Source organism: Mugil cephalus, chromosome 19 (genome assembly GCF_022458985.1).
Source record: "Mugil cephalus isolate CIBA_MC_2020 chromosome 19, CIBA_Mcephalus_1.1, whole genome shotgun sequence".
NCBI classification, from domain to species: domain Eukaryota; kingdom Metazoa; phylum Chordata; class Actinopteri; order Mugiliformes; family Mugilidae; genus Mugil; species Mugil cephalus.
Window position 1 is genome coordinate 2,669,035 of NC_061788.1, and position 22,172 is coordinate 2,691,206.

At 41.7% G+C, this 22,172-nt stretch overlaps 1 protein-coding gene across 11 annotated transcripts in view; it reads left to right on the forward strand.

Moving 5' to 3' along the window:
- Positions 1 to 89: 89 nt before the first annotated feature.
- LOC124996749 (membrane-associated phosphatidylinositol transfer protein 2-like) overlaps positions 90 to 22,172 on the forward strand; it is a 54,189-nt gene continuing 32,106 nt past the window's right edge. For 8 of the 11 annotated variants that reach the window (XM_047570035.1, XM_047570044.1, XM_047570039.1 and 5 more), the window contains exons 1-3: positions 90 to 282; positions 6,372 to 6,435; positions 17,658 to 17,863. In XM_047570035.1, coding sequence (XP_047425991.1) covers positions 17,786 to 17,863 — 78 coding nt within the window. In that variant the 5' untranslated portion in view covers positions 90 to 282; positions 6,372 to 6,435; positions 17,658 to 17,785. Of the gene's footprint in view, positions 283 to 6,371; positions 6,436 to 10,730; positions 10,843 to 17,346; positions 17,518 to 17,657; positions 17,864 to 22,172 lie in introns of those variants that run through there. The other 3 variants (XM_047570036.1, XM_047570037.1, XM_047570038.1) reach the window with 3 other exon arrangements.

The following is a 22,172-nucleotide window of genomic DNA, read 5'->3' on the forward strand; positions in this document are numbered from 1 at the left end:
CAGCTCGGTGCTGCAGGATGTCTTTGGGCTCTGACGTCACCGCCAACCTGCCTCCATCGTCATCAGCCGCCGGCAGCACAGCGGCTCAAACACCGGAGACCGGAGACCGGAGAGCCGCTGCTGGGAGATGGAGGAGCCGCGGTGACCGGCGGTAACATAACACGCAGACTGACCGGGGACAGAGCGCTGTGTGCGGGCAGGAATCCGCTCACCTCCCGCTGCAGAGCTCCGGAAAAAAACACCTTCATCTACAGAGATGATGCCCGCAACGAGGAGCTGGAGGTAGATGATGATGATTGTGATGATTGTGATGATTTTGATGATTTTGATGATTGTGATGATTTTGATGACGATGATGACGAAGTTGAAGATTGTGATGATGATGATGATGGAGATGATGTATTTGTCTTCATAGTTTTTGTGCCTCTAAAGTATTTTGGTGCATCTTTTCGGTTGTTGTGTGTTTGTTGTGTGTCTGTTGTGTTTCTTTGCGGCAGTTTCGTGTTTTGCTGCGGTTGCTTTGTGTCTCTTTAATGTAGTTAATGTGTCTACTCGCGACCATTTTGCGTCTATTTTAATCAGTTTTATGTTTTCTGTGGATATTTTGTGTATTTGTTGTTAAGTTGTGTTTCTAATCTTGTCTAATCTTGTAGGATTTTTATTTATTTTATTTATTTTTTTACTGCCCGGTTTTTTTTATTGGATTGTTTTGAAGAAGAGGGTCAGGTTCACAATGCTAATGCTAACATCATAATCATGAGCCGCCATCTTAATTTAGCCAGTTAGCATCTGCTAATGGAACTTGTGACGCCATCATCTTGTAGATGACTGTTTGTCATTAAAAAAAATATATGATAAAAAAAAAGACTTGTGCTCAGTAACCTGTGTTTTTTTTAGAAGCTAACAGAGGCTAACAGTTAGCAAGCTAGAAGATGGTAAACAAACTAGCTGCTCTCCATTAGCACGTTAGCATTGCACCATCAAGGATGTTTATAGCCTAGCTTAGCTGCCACCATGAGCATAATAGAAACACACAACAGATAAACCAGGATATATTTTTACATGTTTTTAAAATGTTACACAAACTTTTACAACAATTTGCACAGAATGTCGCTGCTAACGGCTCCATGAAGCTGCTGTTTGTTTCTGGGGACATTTCTGTCCATCAGATGCATCTCATCGTGTTGTTGTAGCATTTCCGCTGCTCTCAGGTTGATGGGGTCTGATCTGAATGTGTTGTGATGGGGGGGTTTGATGGGGGAGGGGGGGTTATCATCCCAAAATGATTAGGTTAAATGATTTGGTTGCTTTAATGAATGCTGTTAGGAAGTGTCCACCGCAGGAAGAATGAGTCATAGTATTGATTACCGCCCCCTCCCTCCCTCCATCCATCCCTCCCCCCCCCCCTCTGTTGATGCTTCCATCCTTCCTTCTGTCTCACCCTTTATTTAATTATTCATTTATCATTTATTTTACATCCCTCCATTACATTTCCACCTCCTCCACGTTCTTCTTTCTTTTATTCGTCCCACCAGGTCAGATTTCTGCAGAAAGAGAGGTGAGCGTCGTTTAGCTCTGCAGACTGTGTGGAGGGGAGGAGGAAGAGGAGGAGGAAGAGGAGGAGGAGAGGGGGGAGGAAGGGGGAGGATGCTGGGTGAGGGGGGAGGAGGGGAGAGGAGGGGGGGTCTTGTCATGAGATGCAACGTCATCTCTGTGTGTGAGTTCTATTTTTAGCAGCGTAAACAGAGGGAATCCAGCCCACGCATCACGGCTTCACAGTCGGGCTGTGTGTGTTTGTGTGTGTGTGTGTTAGTGTGTGTGTGTGTGTGTGTGTGTTGGGGGGGTGAATGAGTCCCCCCCGTCCGTCCGTCCCCATGCCCCCTCCCTCACCCCTTCTGTCCTTCCACCGTCCTGTCGGCCGCCTCCATTCACCCACGTCTCACACGTGTGTCGTCTCTCGTGGCGAAGACGCTGTGAAATAACCTGATTTAAACGAGGACGCACGAGGGCGCCCCCTGGTGGTGGAGTCAAAGGCCCCGGTCCCTCCTAGAGGACACCACGGCCCTGGAGGAAAGACTCTACGTCTCACTGTGTCTCACTGCGTCTCGCTCTACGTCTCACTGCGTCTCACTGCGTCTCTCTGTGTCTCACTGTGTCTCACTCTACGTCTCACTGTGTCTCACTCTACGTCTTACTGTGTCTCACTGCGTCTCACTCTACGTCTCACTGTGTCTCACTCTACGTCTCACTGCGTCTCACTGCGTCTCTCTGTGTCTCACTGTGTCTCACTGTGTCTCACTCTACGTCTCACTCTACGTCTCACTGTGTCTCACTGCGTCTCGCTGTGTCTCACTGCGTCTCGCTCTACGTCTTACTGTGTCTCACTGCGTCTCACTGTGTCTCACTCTACGTCTTACTGTGTCTCACTGCGTCTCACTCTACGTCTCACTGCGTCTCTCTGCGTCTCACTACGTCTCACTGTGTCTCACTGCGTCTCTCTGTGTCTCACTGTGTCTCACTGCGTCTCACTGCGTCTCACTGTGTCTCACTCTACGTCTCACTGCGTCTCACTGCGTCTCACTGTGTTTTTTGTGTCACTTGGCAGCTGTAAAGCGCCACTTTCTAGTCAGTTTGTGGTTATTTGTGAGTGTCTGTGTTGTTATTTGTGTCTTTGTGCACTAACTCTGCAGGTTTTTGTGGTCGTCAGGCAACTTTGTGGCCAAATTGTGTATTTCTCTGGTCATTTTGTGTGTGTTTGCGGTTGTTTTGCGTCATTTTTTTGTTGTGATTTGTGTCTTGTCACAGTGGCTTTATGGTTATTTTCTAGTTGCTCTCTGTCTGTTTGTTGATATTTCTCACTCTTTGTGGGTCATTTGTGTGTTTTTGTGGTTGCTAGGGCATCTTTGTGGTCATATTGTGTATTTTTTTTGTTACCATTGTGTCTTGTAGCAGTGGCTTTGCCTTTACATTTATTTTCTGGTTGGTCTTTATCTCTTGGTTGTTATTTTTTCCCTCTTTGTGGGTCATTTGTGTCTTCACGTGTCTTTGTGAGCAAATGATGTATTTTTGTATTCATTTCGTGTATTTTTGCGTTGTTTTGTTGTGATTTGTCACAGTGGCTTTGTCGTCGTCTGGTTTTCTGGTTCATCTACATCTGTCAGTAGTTATTTCTCACTCTTTGTGGGTCATTTGTGTCTTTGTAGCCAAATTCTGTGTTAATTTTGTGTATTTTCGGGTTCATTTTGTGGTTTCTTTGTGTCACTTTCTTGTCTTCTCACATGTAGTTTTGTGGTTATTTTCTGTCTGGTTGTCTTTTGTCCGTCTTTGTGTTCGTTGCTTCTTTACGCGGTTGATTTGTGTCTTTTTGTGGGTTTTTGTGTCACCGTTGCGCTTCATGTCTTTGTGGTTCTTTTCGTGAAAGTCTCAGTCTCTTGCTCAGTATTTGACCCTTTGTGTGTCTGTTTTCCACCTCTTGTGATGCTTTTTGTTTTTGAGGTTGCTATGTAACATTTGTTGTGTGTTTGTGTCTTTGTTTTAAATTTGCATCTTGTACTTGCTTTGCATCACTTTGTTGTTCTTTGTTCGGGTTGGTGTGTGTGTGCCTCGGTCGATATTTGTCTGTCTTTGTGCGCTTGTTTTGTGTCTTTTTGTGGTTTATTTCCACAGTTTGTGTCATGTTGCGGTGGAGTTGTGTCTGGTAGTTGCACATTTGCTGGTGGTCGTTCCTCGTGTCTTTGCTTAGATTGTGTTTCTTTTTAGTCATTTTCTTTTGTGGATCTTCTTCTTTGTGTCGTTTTGTGTCTTGTTGTGGTGGTTTTAACACTGTTGGTGATTATTTTGTGTGTCTTTGTGCTTGAATTGTCACTAATGTTGTGTGTTTCTGTTGCTAAATCTTGTTGCTGCGTCTCTTTTTGACAATTTCGTGTCTCATTTATGTTTTGTGTGACTTTGTGAGACTGTGGACAGGTGTGTGTGTGTGTGTGTGTGTGTGTGTGTGTGTGTGTGTGTGTGTAGGGGGGGTCAGGTTAGTGGAGCTCTTAGTCTAATTAACAGTGGGTCCGTCTTTGTGCGTCTCCATCGAGGCGTCGCTTCCTCATCAAATATTCAAGCAGTTAAAGTCTGTTCATTAGTTACATGTAACTTCATCATTTAACACTTTATTTAACTATATATAATATGTTTAACTCGTTTAACTCGTTTAACTCGTTTAACTCATTTAACTCGTTTAACTCATGGATGTTGTAAATAGCTGTAAACAGCACAAACAACCAACAGGGACAAAAATAATTCATTAATAATTATCAGGTCCAGTATCTTATTTTGTCGCTTCCTTTTAGTCATTTAGCACCAACTAATTTAGTTCCTTTTTGTCTTGTGGTTGTTTTGTGTTGTTTGCTTTGCGTCGCCTTGTAGTCATGTTGTCATTGTTCTGTGCGTTTCTTTGTGTGTCTCTTTGTTTGTTTCTTTGCTCCTGCTTTGCATCTTCTACTAGTCGTTAGGTTCTTGTAGTTGTTGTGTCTTTTTGCTCTGTTTGTAGTTATTAATACTCCCTGTTTTGTCATTATTTTGTGTATTTTTGTGGTTATGAAATATTTTCTGGTTGTTCTATGTGTCTAATTTGGTGTCTTTTGTGGTAGATTTGTGTCTCCTTGCACGTGTATCGCATCTTCTCCTCTAAATACATTTTATTCTGAAAGTCTAATTTAACAAATTCTATCTGTAGTTGTGTTGTGTGTGTCTCTTTGTGCTCAAATTGTGTCTCGTGGCAGTAATTTTGTGTGTTTTTGTGTCTAAATATCTTGATGAGGTGGATTTGCATCAGTCTGTGACAGCACTGTGCCTCCGTGTGCGCTTGTTTTTAGTCGTTTGTGTCATTTTGTGGTAGTTTTGTGTCTGCTTGCACTTGCGTTGTCTCTATTTCTAAGTATTGTATTGCATCTGTTTGTGGTGGTTTTATATTTACTGGTGATTATTTCATGTCTCTGTGCTCAGACTGTGTCTCTTTGTGTAGATATTTTGTGTCTGAATGTAGTTGTGCGTCTTTGTTTTTATTTATTAAAAAAAACGGCTTCAAGCGTCAACTTTTCTGACTCAAACACATGTTAAAACGTTGAGCCGCGGCTTCTGACTCCACCCTGATCCTGATCCTGATCCTGATCCTGATCCTGGTCCTGATCCTGATCCTGATCCTGGTCCCTTGAGTGCCCCCCCCCCCCCCTCCCCCCCCCCCATGGACAGTGATGCATCGCCGTCATTTACCAGAACGCGAGGAAGCAGAGCGAATCTGAGAAGCGTTGCCACTAACTCCAGCTGCAGCCTCTTCCACGCCATCACTCCTGCATCCGCCCTCACCCCACCTCCCTCACCTCCCCCTCCCTCACCCTCGCCCCCCCCCCTCCCTCGCCCTCACCCCCTCCCCCTCTGAAAGCTATAAATAGCCTCTCGTCCTCTCTGTCGTCTCTCAGCCTTCACGTCAGGCCCACGTTCACTCTCATTTGCTGCCTCTTCCCGTGTTGCGTTGCGTTATGTTGTGTTGTGTTGCGTTGCGTTGCATTGTGTTTTTGTGTTGTGTTGCGTTGTGTTTTTGTGTTGTGTTGTGTTGTTTAGGGCTTCACTGTGTCACATTCCTCTGGTTTCTCAAACTGGACGAGGAAGGAAACTGTTTCCAAACTGCTTCATAATTAAGCTGCACATTGTTCAACGTGCATCTTAATCCTGTGCTTGATTACATTTATTTTATTAAAATCTTTACTGGTAAACACAAAAACACAAACAACCACAGTACAACAAATAATACATTAAACCACATGGAATGTGCTAATTTATTCCCATATTTTAAACGGCATCATTCATCTTTTCCCGTCACCACATTTCTTTTGAAAAGCAGTTTTCAAACGTGTCGTCTAATTCATTGGTTTATTTTTTAATTAAGGTTTAAAATTCTTCATGATTAAGGGGCGTTCCCGCTTTGAGTGACAGGTGTTAGCCTGAGCTAATAGGTAGCAGTGAGTTGAGTGGGCGGGTCTTAACGTCCAGGCTGCTTTAGCTCCGCCCCAACACCAATTGAATCCCACCCTTGTTGGAAAGACACTTTTTATTTCCTGTAATACTTCAGATTATTTTATATTATTTTGTTGTGACTCTTATTCTTGTGTCTGGTTCATGTTTGTTCTTTTTGTGACGCTTGGACACAACTATTTCCCCGTCTGGATCAATAAAATGATCTTGAATCTTGAATCTTGAATCACGTATGGAATGAATTCGAGTATTTGTAAATGTCTTTAAGAGTTTCCTCTGTGTTGTTTTTATTAATGAGGGATCGTAACAATAAAGAAAGACGAACATTTTATTTGTTCTTTCTCTTCTCTCAGGACGTTGCAGCTCTGTCCAGACGAGTTCGTCTCTTCTCGGCTCTTTGGAGGAGATGAAGACCAGGTCGGTGACAGCGTCTCGTTTCATTTATAAAATCGCACCGACTCATCTCATTAACCTGAACCTAAAAATACATATAAAAAAAAAAAAAAATATGAAAAGGAATGAGCCCCGAGGCCGACGCGTTGTTATATTATTTAATTAATGACGAGGCTGCAGGTGGAGCTCGTTACGAGCTTTTCTTAAAACGACGTCCGCGTGGATCAAACGGTTTCCATGGAGACGGACGGAGTGATCACATGTTTGTGTGTTTACATGAAAACATCAATAAGTTTAAAGACGAGGAGAAATAGAACTGTAGAAGAAGAAGAAGAGAAGGATGAGAGGAAAAGAAGAAGAAATAGGAGGAGGAAGGAGGAGGATGAAGCAAAGTATGAGTATAAGGTGGATGAAGAAAGAGAAGGAGGAGAAAGAAGAAGAAGAGGAGGAAGTGGAGGAAGGAGAACGAGGGAGGAGAACAAGTAGGAAGAAAAGACGAGGAAGCAAAATAACAAAAGAGGAGAAGAAAGAGAAGGAGGTGAAAGATGATGGAGGACAAGAATGTGGAAAAAAGAAATTAGGAAAAAAGGAGGAGGTGGGGAAAAGAGACAGGAGGAATAAGAAAGAGGAGGAGTATAAGGTAGGAGTAAAAGACAAGGAGTCTAAGCAATGAAATAGACAGAAGGAGGAGGAGGAGGAGACAATAAGAGGAAATGGACATAAACTTACCAAATTAAAAGCCCGTCAAGTATTTCTGTATTACACCCGATAGAAGATGAGTTGTTCAGAGTTTATTATTGGTTGGGAGAAAGTCACGTGATCCAGGGTTTGTCACAAATCTATATTTTCCAAAAGAAAAGAAAAGAAAAGGCCTCAGATTTCATAAAAGCTGCTGATGTTTAAGTCGACTGTTCTGTTCTACAGCGCATTAAAACATTTATCAGTTTGATTCCTGCAGAACCTCTAGGTCTTCAACAGGGGGTCCCCTAGCGACCCCTAGTGAGTCCGCTGAGGTACTGCAGGGGGGTCGCATCAATCTTCGGTTGATAAGACATTTTTTATATATATATATATATATATATATATATATATATAAATATATTTTTTATTTTCCCGCACAAATTCACATTAACATGAATCCTGCATATTTTAGTAAAGAAATAAACGGAGGCAGAAGACGTTATCTTTTAGTCAACACTTCACTCTGTTGCTATTAGCAGAAGAGAAGCTAACAGTGCAGCTGCTAACATTACGTATGTTTATGTTCACAGCAGTTGCACGGACACAACTGCTGCTGCACATGTTTGAAATGAAAAAATGAAAGAATATCTGAACCTGTGTATTATTTGAATCATTTAATATTGAACGCAAAATGATGATAATGATGTTTATTATCACGTTTGTTTCTTCTTCCGATAAACAAATGTGGTTTCGGTGCATTTTAAGCAGCAGTTGAGTTTATTCTGAGTCCAGTTTCCTCCCATCATCATCATCATCATCATCATCATCAGTGTCCAGGACGAGTAGCAGGAGGCTGGTGAGGAAAGACGTGTTTGACAGGATCAACAAATTACCAGCAGATGTTGACGTGTGGTGCAGCTGTGATTCAGTTAGCGCTGGTGCTTTCTGCCGATGCTCAGATAAAGAGGCGGAGAAGCCGTCAACGAGTCATTTCATTGGGAGGATGAGCGTCGCTGCAGCTCGCAGATAAAAAAAACCAGAGACCAGGCTCAGGCCTCATTCTCATTCTGCTGCATGGCTGGTGTGATGGCGAATTTGAAGCTTCGCCTTTTGTGATCCGTCGTGTTTGAGATGCCCTTAAAGCAGCAGCGGCTAGAATCCCTATAGAATATGGTGGGAGGGATATTTTTAACCCGAACCCACTGAGACGCGTTGGCTGGGATGTAATTAGAGAAACGTTTATGAAGCACAGACATGTGAGTCACATCAGACAGTCGGGAGGAAACTTACCGCTGAGGTTTCCCCAGACGATACTCAGAGTATCTGGATTTAACCCTTTAACAAGGAACCACATCTGGTAACTTCATCTCGTTGTTCTGGTGGTTTTTCCTTCAGCCAATCAGAGAAGATCAGGGTCTAATCAGGGTCTACAAGGTCCAGAACTGATTTATTAGGAACATCTATTAGGTAACATCCCCCAAAGTGTGTGCGTGGGCTAATCAGTTGTTGCTTCTCCTAGCTTCCTAGCCTCTCATCTAATGGTAGCTCTTCCTAGCTTCCTAGCTAGTAGTAGCTAGCTGAAGTTTTCCACAAATTTGAGCTTTTTTTTTGCTTTTATTGTCAAGAGTTTGATGCCCGTGTCCTGTTTGCATGCTAAACCTGAAGCTACAGTCTGCACCCAGCTAGCTTAGCTTAGCTTAGCTTAGCTTAGCATAAAGAGCAGAAACAGAGGGGAGCAGCTAGCTAGCCGGGCCCTGTCCAGAATAATGTGCAGCAATTCTTAATGACGTTGCATCTGCTGTGTGTTCTGTAAATAGTGGATTCAAAGAGTGTAGTATTTTAGTCTGTGTGCAAAGTAAAACATTTATTTTTTTATTAAGAAATGGTAGCAGATGATCAGATGTATCAAACATCTGGATGAAGAATATTCTGCACGTTAAGAATCGTCTGTAGCGCCGAGCGTGACGAATGTGCAATAAAAGCCGCGTTCAGAAGGAAGTAGCAGCGTTAGCTTTGCTCGGTCGGACTCAGTGGATGGAAATAAAGAGTCCGCAGAGAAAGAGAAAGAAAGGCAGAGCGGTCACGACGCAAACAGACGCATAAACATCAGAGCAGCTGATCAGCTTCTGGGAGGCCGATAAAAGTGATGCATGCAGACGCTCTGCACGGCTTCACTTCCAGACGCCAGGAGGATGAAGGCGTCGTTTAAAACCAAACGGGAAGAAATGAGTCTAGATCTGCAACTATCAGACAGAGGATCAGTTATTTGTGAAATAAAACACTAAATTCATCAAGTTTCTGGCTTCTTAAACATCAGAATTGGTCGGTTTCCTGTTTTAAATCATTCAGCCATAAAAGTCTGATCAGTGCAGACGTTAATTAGCAGTTGGACAAAGAGAACTTTTTATTTTAAGCCTCTTTGCTGCTTTTCTAAATGCGTATTCTGGCTGAACTGCTACGGAGATAAAATCATTACATTAGTCGGTTTAATTATTTAATAACGTGAAAGGTTTTATTATTTTTTGCTGGACGACTACTTATCTTAACATTTTGGCAGAAAAAGAGCTGCAACAAGTAGCTCCTTAGTCATCAGTTTATCTGCACTTTGCTTGAATTTAAACACGTGAATGTTTTTGCAGCTTCTATCGATCGCAGCTTGAAAAAAACATTTCTCTGGTTCATCTTCTGAAAAGTGACGACTGACTGTCTGTGTCGGGTTGCATCCTGCTGCCATCAGGGAGTGTCATTGCAATGGGGGTGGGGGTGGGGGGGGGGGGGGGGGTCTGGTCTGGTCTAGGTGGGGGCTACATGTCTACAAGTCACGTCCACATGAATAAATACCAGGACCAAACGTTTCCCAGCAGAACATGGTTTAAATGTTATTCACTCCTCCTGTCAGTGGTCATAATGTTGTGGCTGATTGTTCCTGTGTGAGCCGTGAGTGGTGGCTGCACAACAACATTTTCTAGTTCTATTAATTTGTCACGTTTTATATCCAAAAAGAGACATAATACAGTTTTATTTTTTTAGTTGTCCAACAAAATGTTTATTTAAAACAATTTTTTAAATATATTTTCATTTTATTTATTTAGTTAATTTTGTATCAATTTATTCTATTTATTTATTTAATTTTTTATTTATTTTTTATTTTTTTATTTTTTTATTTAGATTTTTTTTTTTTTTATTTATTTTGTCGTCTTCCCCTGGTTGGATAAATGTAGATAAATTCCTGAATATCTTCTCTCTGGCTCGACAGCGTCCACTGAAAACAGGCAAATCAATCTGATCTGGTGTGCTTCACTTACCTCCCCCCCCACAACCCCACCCCCCACACCCCCCCGAGTCACTGCATCACAACAGACCCCCACCAATCGGGCCTCAGCCTCATGCGTCTCCGTGGTAACAGAGGTTCCTCGGTCCAGAAGAGGTGGAGACTGCGAACAGAAGGAGAACAGAGGAGATCGAGAGGCTGACGGGGGAGGACGGGAGGATCGATCGCTCCTCTCATTTCAGGATTTTTAAGAAGCTCCTTCCTGATCGGAGGAGGAGGAGGAAGGAGGAGGGAGTGAGGCGTGGGTTGGCCCGACCAGCAGAGGAAAGAAGGAAGGAAGGCAGGGAGGGAGGGAGGGAGGGATGGGGTGGAAGGCTGCCCGAGCTGGGAGTCTCTGTGGGATCTGCAGTGGCCCCGAATCCTGATCTGGGTGGATCTGTGGGAGGTAAACATCCTGCCGGCCGTTGACTCTGGGACAGGTAGAAGCCAACATGGATGCTCCATTTATTTAACAACACTGAGCCTCGTAGCGTCTGGAGGAAAAAATGTTCTCAGCCTGTTGCATGATCGGGGGAAAACATCGTTTGCGGGCATGTTGCAGCTTCTGCTTCTTTTCATCGCTTGCATGTTGCCACAAATGTATTATTTCACGTAAAAACCCCGAATATAGTTCTTACATGTTCTCGATGTTGTGCAGATAAGTTGCTGGGTGGAGACCTGCTGCACGGTTCATGTGTGATCAGTTTGTTACAGGAGCTCAGACTCTGCAGAGGATTCGTCTCAGATGTTTAGTTGTCGTTTTGAATGAAGGATGCAACAAGAGGCTTCGGGGCTCAGTCCTCGGCTCTCGGGGTGTTGCAGGAAGCCTGGAGGAATCATCCTCGTTGACGTCATCTTAAATCATCCGTCATGCCGCCGCTGTTTTTAAAATATGTGTGTGTGTGTCTGTGTGTGTGTGTGTGTGTGCTGTGATTTCCAAACGCGGAGGCAAATCCCGTCGGGGGATCTTGTTAGCGCAGCACGACTCCTCCGGCGGCTGGAGAGTCGAATCGGTTGCATCCTAGCGCATCAGACTCTGGCTCTTAAAACCTTTTAGTGAATATCCAGTTACGGGAAAAATGCGGATCATATGTACGTTTCTGCTCCCGGATAATTCATTCGGCCTCTTAAGGAATTTATATGGAAAAAAAAAAAAAAACGTCTTTATGAAGATGTGCAGCGGTGGAAGAGAAAGAAAAATGGCTGAGAGCTGCAGGAGGTGTTGGTTACAGGTGGACTGATGTAGGCGTTGAACCACATAGATGGACAGACGCTAACTTTGAAAGATTGACACTTAGGGTACGAACCAACAGATATCAAAGGGCCAAAAAGTTGTACTTGAACACAGCACAAAGATTGACAGGTAATGACGGGCTGGTTCAAATGTTCTGCACCTGAGAGGAAATGGATTCATCATTTTAAAAAGGAATCAGTAAGAGATGCTATTCGGTACGAGGCTAGGGAGCGCTGCAAACACTTAAGAGTTTAGCATTTTTACCATAACCTCGTAGACTACGTCACTGTGACATCACGATATTAGCTGGAGGCGAATACTGTCACTATCAACCATGAAAATGTCGCCTTGTTGTATTTTTCCAAGTCAAAAACACTAACGAGAAGTTTTATCAACGTGCACACGTTATATCAGGTCACATTAATATGTAATGCATCATCAGTTTCAGCCTCATGGGTCAGAATAAATCGTGACTGAAATTATGCTAACCGCTAGCTAACTCAACATTACTTACGTGTTTCAGGGGCGTCCAAGCAGAAGTTGCATTTACTACTTTACCCTCCACAGTGGTTCAACTTACTTCTTGTAATATCTTTGTTTTAGAGGCTTCACTTGATAAAGACAGACCAGACTTCGTCCCCTCTGTGTCCTTTAGTCAAATCGTCCAGAGTGAGAGTGTAGCGGTCGGTGAATTTAGTCCCATCAGTCAGACTTTTTAAAATAACGCTCACGGTCTCGGGGAGTGAGTGCATCAGTATATTCTCTAAAATATGCATTTTCCTCGTCCATTTTTGCCAAAACAGTTCACTGAAATATGCTAACCGCTATTTACAGGCTATAGCGTTTAGAGATGTTTTGCCTCCAGTTAAGCCCCGCCCCTCAAAATACGTTACACTGTTTACAAACTGTGAAGGGGTCTATATACCTACTGTTAATGCCCCCCCTTTTCACTTTCATTCAGAATCAGAATCAGAATCAGAGAACCTTAATCAGAGAATATTCATTGCATTTGCTGAATGAAAATTAAACCGGATGTTTTATTATTTCTGTGCACAACTTCCTGTTCCGCACTGAATCTGAATTCACGCCGCGCTATGATATCCAGCAAAAACAGAAGCCGGTGTTGCCAACTTGGTGATGTTCTCGCTAAATCTATCGACTTTCCAAATCCTCTTGGCGACTTACTGTAACAAACATGTGCTGGGCCAATCAGATTGTGTGGGCGGGGCTTCATGTGGTGATTGACAGAAGAGTAACAGCAGCATAGTCATACACGAGCATCGTGGAGTTGAGGTTTTTTTTTTTCTCTGTACAGGTTGAAGCATAATTAAATCTAAATGACAAACACAGATGACCGGTCTAGTTTTAGTGTGAACGTGAGGACGGAGGCCTCTGTGGTTTGAGCGGATGGTCGACCTACAGCAATGAGCTGGTGTGTTTAACGTCCCTGAGCTGCTTTTCCTACCGACTCCACATTTAGCTGAAGGCTTCATCCTTCTGCCATCGCACTGGTCGCCCGCCGGGACGTCCAGATGAGACGGTGATTTTCAGCTGTGAGCTCGATTTGACCAGAAAACGTTTGCTAACAAACATTGCTAGTGTTGATTTCCAGTCGTTTTTTTTGTGTTTTCTTTATGGCACCATAACGAGAGCTGCAATCTTCATCAGTGAAATGGATCAGAGTGAATAAAATAAAAATAAAAAAGTGCTGATGTGTTGTGGTTTGGTAGCTCTGCTGGAAAATTGGCTTTTAACCCCGAGGGATCTTTGTTTGGGTCTAAACTCCGCGGTAGACGTTTCCCAAAGTAATAAGAGGGAATGGAGCCGCGGTGCAGCTCTGATGCTGAGATGGATAAACATTATATCGGGTGTTTCAACATGTGGTTGTGTTTTAGTGTTTGGGACTAAGTGCTCAGCTTATTATTGAGGTTTGAGACATGAAATCTGTGGTGACACTGGATGTGCAATATGAAGTTTATTCACTATCAAACATAAATTATTCACCTGTTTTAATCCTGACGTCATCGATGTTCAGACTGACTGGAAGAATATTTAGCGATTAGCGGCTGTGGTGAAAACACCAAACAGGAAAAAAAACAAGTGCTAAGAACTGCAGTTCCTCAGTTGACCACTAGATGCTGATTCCGCAAGCGAGTCGACCCACATATTGACTTTTATAGCGGTGGTTTCCAACCCCAAAACATGTCTGATCTGAACTCCCCATCAGTTTTCACCATTTTTTAAGCTGTATTGATTGTGTCTCAAAACATGTGCGATGCGGGTCTTAAATTTTTCCAGCACCATTTGATCGCAATTAAAAAAAAGATCAACAGTTAGAAAAAAAAAATAAAATGTTGGTGCAGGATATTGTCTGTTTGGAGCAGCCAATAGAGTTCATCTACTAATGGAATGAGAGTAACGCAACTTTCCCTCCAAACTAACATCACTAGCCAATCAGAAGTAGGGTGGGGGCGGGGCTTGGAAAACGTAGTTGAACCAGCTGCAGCTGATGCTGCATTCAAGACCACTCGGGGAAAAAAATATCTCTGAGTTGTCAAAATAAAAATAAGTAGTTGCTGCTGCTGCACATATTTTAATCTTCAGCAAAAGGTCACAATAAATCAAACTTATTTTTATAAGAGTTAACCTATAATGTAAACGCAACGATGTTGGAAGTCTGAAATTTCTGAGTTGGAGTATATAATTTCCTGAAGGCATCATCTAAGTCGGCAAGATGGAAATTAATTTATGACGCTAGGAGAATGTGTCCTAACTACAAACAAGGACTTTTCTTAGATGCAAGGAAAAAAGGTCGAGAACCAACTCCTCTATAGCATAGGTCTGTTAATATGGACCTGTGTATTATTTAAATAGCTTAACATTTAATGCAAAATGATGATAATAATAATACATTTATAAATCGCAGTAGGCTGAGTTTAATATAGAACACATATAGTAGGTAGAAGGTCTGTACTTAATCTCTCCTTCAGTTTAAAGCCTGAAAAACATTGAAGACCTAAGAAGAAGCTAAAGTAGTTGGTGGAGACCAAAACCAGAGCAAAAAGAGAATCAATTAATGGCGCAAACAAAAACAAAAGAGCTTTAAAATACTAATAAAAGTAAGTACACGTGTTGCATTTAAAGCCTCTTGGAGGTGAAGTAAGAGTTAGTGTTGAACGTGGCGAAGCAGCAGGTGGAGACCAAAATCAGAGCTAAAAGAAGGTGAAATCACTCCTCATTCTTTATCTAAATGAGTCTAAAGTGATGCTTTAAACCCGTATCGACTGGCTGCGTTTTAATTGATGGACTAGTGGTCGTGGTACCATCCTGGCGACTCTCCTCTTCGGCTCCATCTGCTTTTCTTAATGGATTCCGGTGAAATCACAGCAGCTGATCGACATAAAAACATTTAAAAGCAAACAAACAAACACGAGCTCCTCCGAGTCGCCCTCCCACCGTTCGTCCATCCGTCTCTGACTCAGGTTTGTGTCTTTAAGAGGGATTTCTGCGTGTCTATATTTAGCCGTCGGTCTGTAGGTCGAGGACTCGTTCGTCACAGCCTTCACTCCATTTCTCAGCTGTAATTGCATCAGAGCTCAAGCTGCCTCTGGACGGTAAATAAGGTCGTACATTACCGCCTCCGAGCAGCTCCGCGACGGATGCTCATTCACCACTGATAACGCACGGCTGCAGCTCAGTCGGCTGTTAATTATATCCGCCGTGAATGCATAGAAATGCAAAATGAATCTTTTAGTGTGAGTTATTTTATGTCGCTGGGCGTCGATCAGAGAACACACAGGCTCAGACGAACCAGACTGGGTTTATTTTTAGAACAGGACAGAATATACTCGTGTTGTGTTCTATTTTTACACCTTTTTATGTCTTTTTTATTTAATTTAGCGCCTTGGTGGAGTTTTAATATCGAGTCCCTGTTAATGCTGCGTCTCTTTTTATTCACTTCTAACTTGTTTGTGGTTATGTTGTGTATCTTCTCAGGGGTTTTCTGTTTAATCCAGTTTATTTTCCGTCTCGTTTTAGCTGATTTCTGTCCTTTCGTCTCTTTCTTCAGCAGGTTTTCATGTATCTCCCTGTGTGTGTCTTTGTGCGCCTCTATCGGGTTGTTTTGCATCTTATATTTGTCCTCTGTGTCTCTAAACCATCTTTTTGAGCCCGTGACCATTTTTGCATCCTGATTTTATTTAATTCCGTCTCTTTTTGATTGATTTGGTCTTTTTTTTTACGGTTAGTTTCTGTTTTTTTATTGTTGCTTTTCATTTCTTGTGCCTTGGTGGAGTTTTAATATCTACTTGTGTGTTTGGCATCTCTTTACAATGTCGTTTTAGTCTTGCAGTTGCCTTTTTGTGTCTCTTTGCTGTGTTTTTGAGCTCTAATCTCTAATCATATCATGTCTCTGTTCTGTATTTAGCGATTTTATATTTATTCCTGTAAATTTTCCCATCTTTACGTCTGTGTTTTAGTTGGTTCTGTCTCTGATTGCGTCTTATTCTGGTTGTTCTGTGTGTCTTTCAGCATCTAAATTAGTTAGTCTGGCGTCGTTCCATCTCTTCTCAGTTCTCTAATCGTTTTGAGCCTCTCGCTGTTACAAGTTTCAAGCCTTTTGTATGAGATCCAAGAACTGTTTCGATGCTAAAAGCTCCGTGGTGTTTGCCAGACAGGGACTTTCTCCTTTTCTGAAAAAACAACAACAACAAAAAAAACAAAACAGATTTGCAACGTTGTTGAAAGTCATTTAAAATGGTAAATTCATGCACCGGTCGGCTAAAAGCTCCTAGGATGCCTTCACTGTCGCTCCGTACTTCCTGACCTCTACGACTCATCCGGCCGCGGCAGCTTGACCTAACATTCAGGACTAATCATGCACAGATGGGCACGCGCTTCCCTTTCCTCCCCACGCTAACCCCTTCCCCTCTCATGTTAAGACATCATCAGATTTAGAGTGTCAGAGATTAAGACCTCGTCGTCGGCGTCGGCGTCACGTGACCTTCCTCGGTCTCGTTTAGGCTGCAGCAGCAGCAGGTGGACAAACACTAAGGCAGCTTCAGTCGGAAAGAAAGATTCTTTTACTCTTAAAACAGAGAGAATAAAAAAATAGTCCTGCATTTTCTCTATTTAACTTCATTAAGTGGTGCTGATTTCAGAAGAAGAAAATCTAAAAAGGAGCTGACACACAAAGTTAGAGGCTAGATGGTGAAAAAAGAGAAGCTTTGAAGCTGAAGCAGCAGGTGGAGACCAAAATTGGAGCTAAAAGAAATAAAATGAAATAAAATTCTGCATTCAGTGTTGGTTTGGGAGACTGAAGTCGGAGTTGTGAGAGGGTGGATGCCAAACATGACTCTAAGACAAGCAGAAAAAAATGAAGCTAACGCAGAAATGCAAAACAATAAAATAAAATGCAGTTCCTCTAACGTCCACTAGATGCTGGCTCCGTTAGTGAGTCAATCGTCATAGGCTTCATATCAAAATGCCCAAAACCTTCTTTTTTTTGTATGTGGTCGAGTTTCGTCGTAGACCAAGATGACTGCTGCCAGAGACGACGCACAGAGCTTCAAAATTCCATGTTTACGTTCAACCAGCGCTCTAAATTAGCTTAAATGCTGCTCGGTGATCAGCTGGATGAGCAAAAAAAAGCGAAGAGGTTCGACGTGTTAGCTTAAACATGGATGCCTTGTCGTGTTTCTGCTGCCTCCTACAGTTCCCTGAGTAAAATAACTAGCAATTACTGTTTACGGTGACCAACAGCTTCTCTGCGTCTCCGGCGCGTCGTCAGGATGTAGGTTGCTGCAGGATTTCAGGGCTGTAGCTGGGTCAATGGATTACCTTGCAACAGATCCACAGGAGGGCCGGCTGCAGGACACATGGGGTGTGTTGCTGTGTGTGTGTGTGTGTGTGTGTGTGTGTGTGTGTGTGGGAGGGGGGTTAATCCCAGAGACAAACATGCTAACGGCTAACGTGGAAGCTGAAAGGACATGTCAAGTCTTTCTCTCCTCTCTTTGTCCGTAGGTGTGAATAATGTCGAGTCCCAGCCGTCGTCTGAACATGCTGCTCGGGTAGCGTCCACCCGCTGACACCGCTTCCCACTCCGGGGCTCGAACTCAGTCACAAGCGTCGGCTCAAACCAAAGCACAACCATGCTGATCAAGGAGTATCGTATCCCCATGCCCATGAGCGTGGAGGAGTACCGCATCGCTCAGCTCTACATGATCCAGGTGAGTGGTTCTCTTCTGGAATGAATGTTGTTTTCCTCTGGTTATTATTAGAAACCAAAAGGTTTCCTGGAACATTTAGTTCCTGTGTCCACTTACTTCTGGACGCCGAGAAACAGCTGCACCTCCCACACAGTTATTTCAACATTGATGGAAACTCAAACTGAGCAGAGATTTAACATTTTAATGTAAAACCATTAATTTTTTAAAAATGTAAATGTGTTCTTATGTGTCAAGTACTTTAAATTAAATTAAATTAAATTAACTAAAATGTTAAATTGTTAAATATTAAAAAATAAATTTAAAGAATTAGTTGCAAGTTTTATTTCCACCTGAAATCTGCTGACTGAGCCCAAAACATGTCCAGATACTCTTTGTCACTTTTGAAAAATTGGTATTTAAAATGTGCACAAATTAATAAAAAACAAATATGACATTTGCGCTGCATAAAATTAGAAACTCACAACTCATTTAAATTGTATTTATCTTTGATATCCGGAGGAAATTTAAAACCAAAACTGTGAACATGATTTTTGTGATTTTTGGTCATTTTTAAGACTCATTTGTTTTTTTTTGAAAACTCGATGCCCAAATAACTCAAATCTACGGTGGCCCTGAAGGTCAAAACACAGTGACATTTCAGAAAATACAACAACATTTCAGAAAATACAACGACATTTTCAGAAGATAACGATATTTCACAAAACACAACAACATTTTGCTCAGTTTAATTTAATTTATTTTGAACATCAAATTAATATATAATTGAAAAAGAAACAAAAGACTAAGAATTCACAAATATATCAGAAAACACAAAATTTCAGAAAACACAACAACATTTCAGAAAATACGACATTTCAGAAAATACAACAACATTTCAGAAAATACAACAACATTTCAGAAAATACAACGACATTTTCAGAAGATAACGATATTTCACAAAACACAACAACATTTTGCTCAGTTTAATTTTATTTATTTTGAACATCAAATGAATATATAATTGAAAAAGAAACAAAAGACTAAGAATTCACAAATATATCAGAAAACACAACATTTCAGAAAACACAACGATATTACAGAAACCACCATTTTTAAGTTTAATTTTATTTATTTTGAACATTCAAAAGAAAAGAACTGCATCAAAAGCATATAATTGAAAAAGAAACAGAAGACAAAGATTTCAGAAAACACAACAATATTTTACAAAACACAACATTTCAGAAAACACAACGATGCTTCACAAAAGTGTGGGTTCTGTTCAATGAGAAACAAACAAGTGTTGTCTCTACCCTGTAATATCGCTGTGTTTTGACCTTCAGGGCCACCGTACAAACCTTATTATTTACTCTATAATTAAAACCAAAGTTTGATATTTGTAAGATGACATTTTTCTAATTAGCTTCCTTAATTATTAACGGAGTCTGGATGCAGACGTCTGGGTTACGTCTGTGGAAGGATGTTTTATGTGACTGTGCAGTTATCAGCTGTTTGCTTCATTAGGAGCAGGTGAATAAACGCTGAGCGTGTTGTGGATATTGTGTCAGACCAGAGGAAGGCGTTGCAGTGATTCGTGTTGCCGGCGGTGGCCGAGGTCAGCGGTTGAAGGTGTTATTGAATCGTAGCAGAAACGTGGTGAAAAGGTCACGGGAGCGGAACAGATGGCGCTCCATATGTCCGTGGTTTGTGTTTCCTTTCATAAATTTGTGCAAATACACGCGGAGACACTTAAAACCGAAAATGCATGTGCAGGTTTATGTAGTGATTAAATTCAGGACGGGATTTTCTTACGAGCCGTGACTCAAGGAAAAACAAACAACATCTTTAGCGTCACGGTGGGTGTTAAATATATTCTGGGATACTAGTGAAGCTTTTACGGGTTTAATATGTAGATGTTTTTTTTTTTTTTTAACATGTTTGAGACTGCGGAGGTTTGTTTGGGCTCATTATCAAAGATGGAAACTGGAGAGTGGAGCAGTGGAGCATGACTGGGAGAATAGAGTGAACTTCCAGCACCATGTTATCTAAACGTAATTTTTTAATCTCCATCATCGACTGTAAAATTCTGGTAAATCTCTAGCTGAGTTTTGGGCCAATTTATCCCCAAATTGGAGCCCAGATTGTTTTGGAACGTGAGATGTTTTCAGACTCGCTGCCAATTAACATCAGACATGTTTTAATCAAATTTCAAACAATCATTTATTGTCATCATGTGTGTAAATAACGAAAACTTTGAATGGTAACTACTGGCTAAAGTACAAAAACAGTAGAAAGCACTATAAATAAAATAAATAAAAATAAAATAAAATATAAATATATGAAATCTGGAAGATTACGTCAGTATTTCCCAAAAACCAATAAGAGAACATGGTCTACGAGGACATAAAGCAGCTGGCGATGTTGCCTAGCAGCAGTAAACATTCAAACCCCAGAGGCTAACGTTAGCTTAGCATGCTTCTGTTGACAGATATTAAGTTTTTATTTGGTATGTGTTTTTAATTTCTCCAAGGTCTTTGACATCAGTAGGACCTAAGACGTATAAAAAACTAAGCATCACCTTTAAGCAGGAAGTGGTAGTTTTAAAAAAAAAAAAACTATGTCATCGTATGTGGACACGTGGATTAATTTCATTATTTATATTATAATAAAGTCACCAATGTGTGACAATATATAAAACTGTTTATTTTAATACCTGAACAATGCTGAGCAATCAGTGAAGTCCCAACGTCCTCAAACGAGTACTTGCCAATTAGAAAAAAATATTAATTTGTTAAATATGCACATCACGTTAACCTAGAAACATTAATAAGCATAAATAAATACAATTTAACGTTTGCTACCACCTCAGCGTCCCCATATGAGGACACAGGGTCTCTGGTGGTTAAAATTGGTAAACCAGCTTTCAGGTGCATTAGCGCCACCTACTGGTGGTCGTGCTACTAGTTCATCCCCAGATTTCATGGACCGAGTTCAGAGGTTTGTTCCAAAATATTTTGTAATGTGAGATGTTTGCGCTTTAGACTAATGCTTAATGTTAAGATGTTAATCTTAAAGTTTACAGCAAAATTAGCGCCACCTACGGGACCGGAGTGTGGATCAGTAGAGCTCTGCTCTTAAATTATTTCGAGATTAAGAGAGATTAAGAGATTTTCACAAAACTAATAGACTGGTTTCAGAGATTTGTGGCATTTAAACAATATTTTCCCTCTAGTTTCTAATCTTTCATGTGTCTTTGCTTTCGTCCAGCTCTTTTCTGTCGTCATACTTTTTAAATCCAGTCGTCTTTCAGTCCTGATGCTCTCAGAGTTGTAGCTTCTGTCTTGTTTTGGATCTCGTTCACGTGTCAACTAATGATTCGTCATCCGAAACCAGTTTTGCAAGATTTCTGATACCAATACTCGTAGTGTAAACCCAGATTTAGTCCACTTTAGTTCTGACGTCCACTATCACAACAGGTCGGTTCAGATCACCTACAAATCCAGACTCATCATATTCATCATCAGCTTGTAAATCCTCAAACCTTCTGATTATCTGCAGCTTTACATGAAAACCTGATTATAGAATTACATGAACACACATACACATGCGATGGACGACCCCTCCTCCTCCTCCTCCTCCTCCTCCTCCTCCCTCCTCCTCCTCCTCAGCGTCACAGCTGGATGGCAGTTGCCATGGCAACCGGTGACATCAGTTGCAGCGTGGCAGCAGCTGCCATCATCATTTTGTTTGTGCTGAGGACGGTAGTGCAGCCGCCGTCACCATGACAACCATGTGTGGTGTCCATGGACTGTAAGTGTCAGGATGCAGGTAAACGTTTCAGGTGTCGTTCATGTTTCCGTTCTCCTCAATCTGAATCTCATGGGGTTTTTTTTTTTTTTTTTTTTTTCCAAAGCAGCCACATCCAAGATGGATGATGAGCAGTTTTGAAGCTCAGTGTTGCGTCTCTGGCAGCCGCCATCTTGGACTAATATTTTTAGAGAAGTCTACACAGGTGTGTGTCATTTATACCTGTGCTCTCGTCGGTTTGGCTAACTCTGTAACAACACCACCCAAACGCTAGTCGGCGCTGTGTCTTATTTTTTTGCCATTTGGGTTCATTTTTTGTTTCTACTTCCTGCTTCACTTTCAACCTCCTCAGTTAACGATTCGATCCAAAACAAGAGATGCATCGCTGTGGTCTCTGCGTCAACTAAACACAGACGTATAAACCGCCTGAAACTCCAAGCTAATTAACAAAAACAGTCAAAGAGGTGGAGCTGAGGCTAAAGGCAGCTAGCAACCTGCAAGGACACCCACCTGTCACTCAAAGAAG